The following is a 1,538-nucleotide window of genomic DNA, read 5'->3' as shown; positions in this document are numbered from 1 at the left end:
ATCCAGATTGTTAACACAAATAATAAAGGGGAAGGGGGAGGGAAGAGTACAAACAGCAGCCAGGAGTCCTACATTATAGTTTTTCTACTATAAACATGTAGGCAGCATTTCCTCCTCTTTTTAATTCATGTGGTAAAAGGGGAGTTTTCATTTAGAAACAACTAGTCTCAGAATATTTTATGAAGAAGAAATGCACAGAAGCCTTCAGAGAATGTGAACACTTTAGAGGAGATCTTTAATCTTCAGAATCACTTACCTGGGTTTATCACTCATTCTTGGGGATGGAGTTTTAAACTTTGCAGAGGGTATTAGGGAAATGACTGCTTCAGTCTCTGGAGCTGTTGAAAGAGTTTTGTTTTTGCAGACTATAAAAGCAAACCATTTACAAATATCATTCAGGTATGAAGTATAAGAATTCATGCCTGACCTTGCACATGGTTAGTAACACTCATCTCAGTTTGTTGACTTGCTGTGCTTGTACTTACACTTGAACTGATCATCTGCTAAACAGAGAAATGAAGTCATGAACCAAGCATGCTTCTGCATTAGCATCACATTACTATCAACAGAGAATACAGAAATATTTACAATTAATTGTTCATAAACATTGTTCAAATCTTATGGGAAGAAAACATTAACTTGTGCAAGTAGATGCATGATGGTTCTACTCAGTCACAGTGAGAACAGGAAAACTCAGCAGAAGTCGCAGACTGTTTACACTCCTTCCCAGATGCTGCCCTCACCCAGGCCCCAAGCTACTGGCTCCAAGCTCTGCTAATGTCAAAGCCACAAACAAGGCATAAACCTACTCAGGGAGCACCCTGCCACTTACTTCCAGTATGAAAGACTGAGATCAAGAACAGTAGTGACAGTGGCTTCACCACTTCATTTTGAGGAGACAGGCTCAAAAAATAGGGCTCCTGAGGAGTGTGGGGAAAGCAGTGCAGCTGTAGGACATACCCAAAATATTTTTGAGCTTAGGTTTAGAGAGAATAGCATTGCCTTTTCCAAGAAGTGCCCAATTTCAGAAGACTAAGTATAATTTTCTAAGAGGCCTCAGTGCCTTAGGAATTAAGTCACAGAAGCACATTTCAAAGTGTTGGCCACTACATCTATTTAAAAAAAAAAAAAAGGAGTAGGAATTCTCTCTCCACAGAATCCCACAAACTTACTGCAAGCGGGGTCCCTGTCTGATCGCTATATTGAGATGCCAGGATGTCTGATAAAGAGTCTGTTTTTTCAGTGCTTGAAGTATCTTTGGTCTGCTCTAGGTAAGGGGATTCACACGTTGTTACTGTAAAATAATAGTACAAGTGAGAGCATTTCAAAAACATCTTGCCATACAGGCCTTTCCCTTCCAATATAGGAAACCATCTTCCAGAATGAGCAGGACCACACCACATCATGCCTCTAAACTGAACAAATCATATTTTATTTATTTTTATACAGGCACACACATATATAGATCTCGCTCTCCGGGGAGTGTTGGTGTCTGTGTACACACACACACACACACACACACACACACACACACACTG

The 1,538-nt window shown here is 40.2% G+C and overlaps 1 protein-coding gene across 1 annotated transcript in view; it reads right to left on the bottom strand.

The window, feature by feature from the left end:
* Positions 1-1,538, bottom strand: part of SYCP2L (synaptonemal complex protein 2 like) — a 75,165-nt gene that overhangs the window by 35,048 nt on the left and 38,579 nt on the right. The window contains exons 16-18 of the mRNA XM_019522537.1: positions 1,173-1,294; positions 428-503; positions 257-338 (exon numbers count right to left, since the gene is read on the bottom strand). Coding sequence (XP_019378082.1) covers positions 257-338; positions 428-503; positions 1,173-1,294 — 280 coding nt within the window. The remainder of the gene's footprint in view (positions 1-256; positions 339-427; positions 504-1,172; positions 1,295-1,538) is intronic.

Source organism: Gavialis gangeticus, unplaced genomic scaffold (genome assembly GCF_001723915.1).
Source record: "Gavialis gangeticus isolate Ggan-Ray unplaced genomic scaffold, GavGan_comp1, whole genome shotgun sequence".
NCBI classification, from domain to species: domain Eukaryota; kingdom Metazoa; phylum Chordata; order Crocodylia; family Gavialidae; genus Gavialis; species Gavialis gangeticus.
This window is presented reverse-complemented; position numbering and strand designations above follow the sequence as displayed.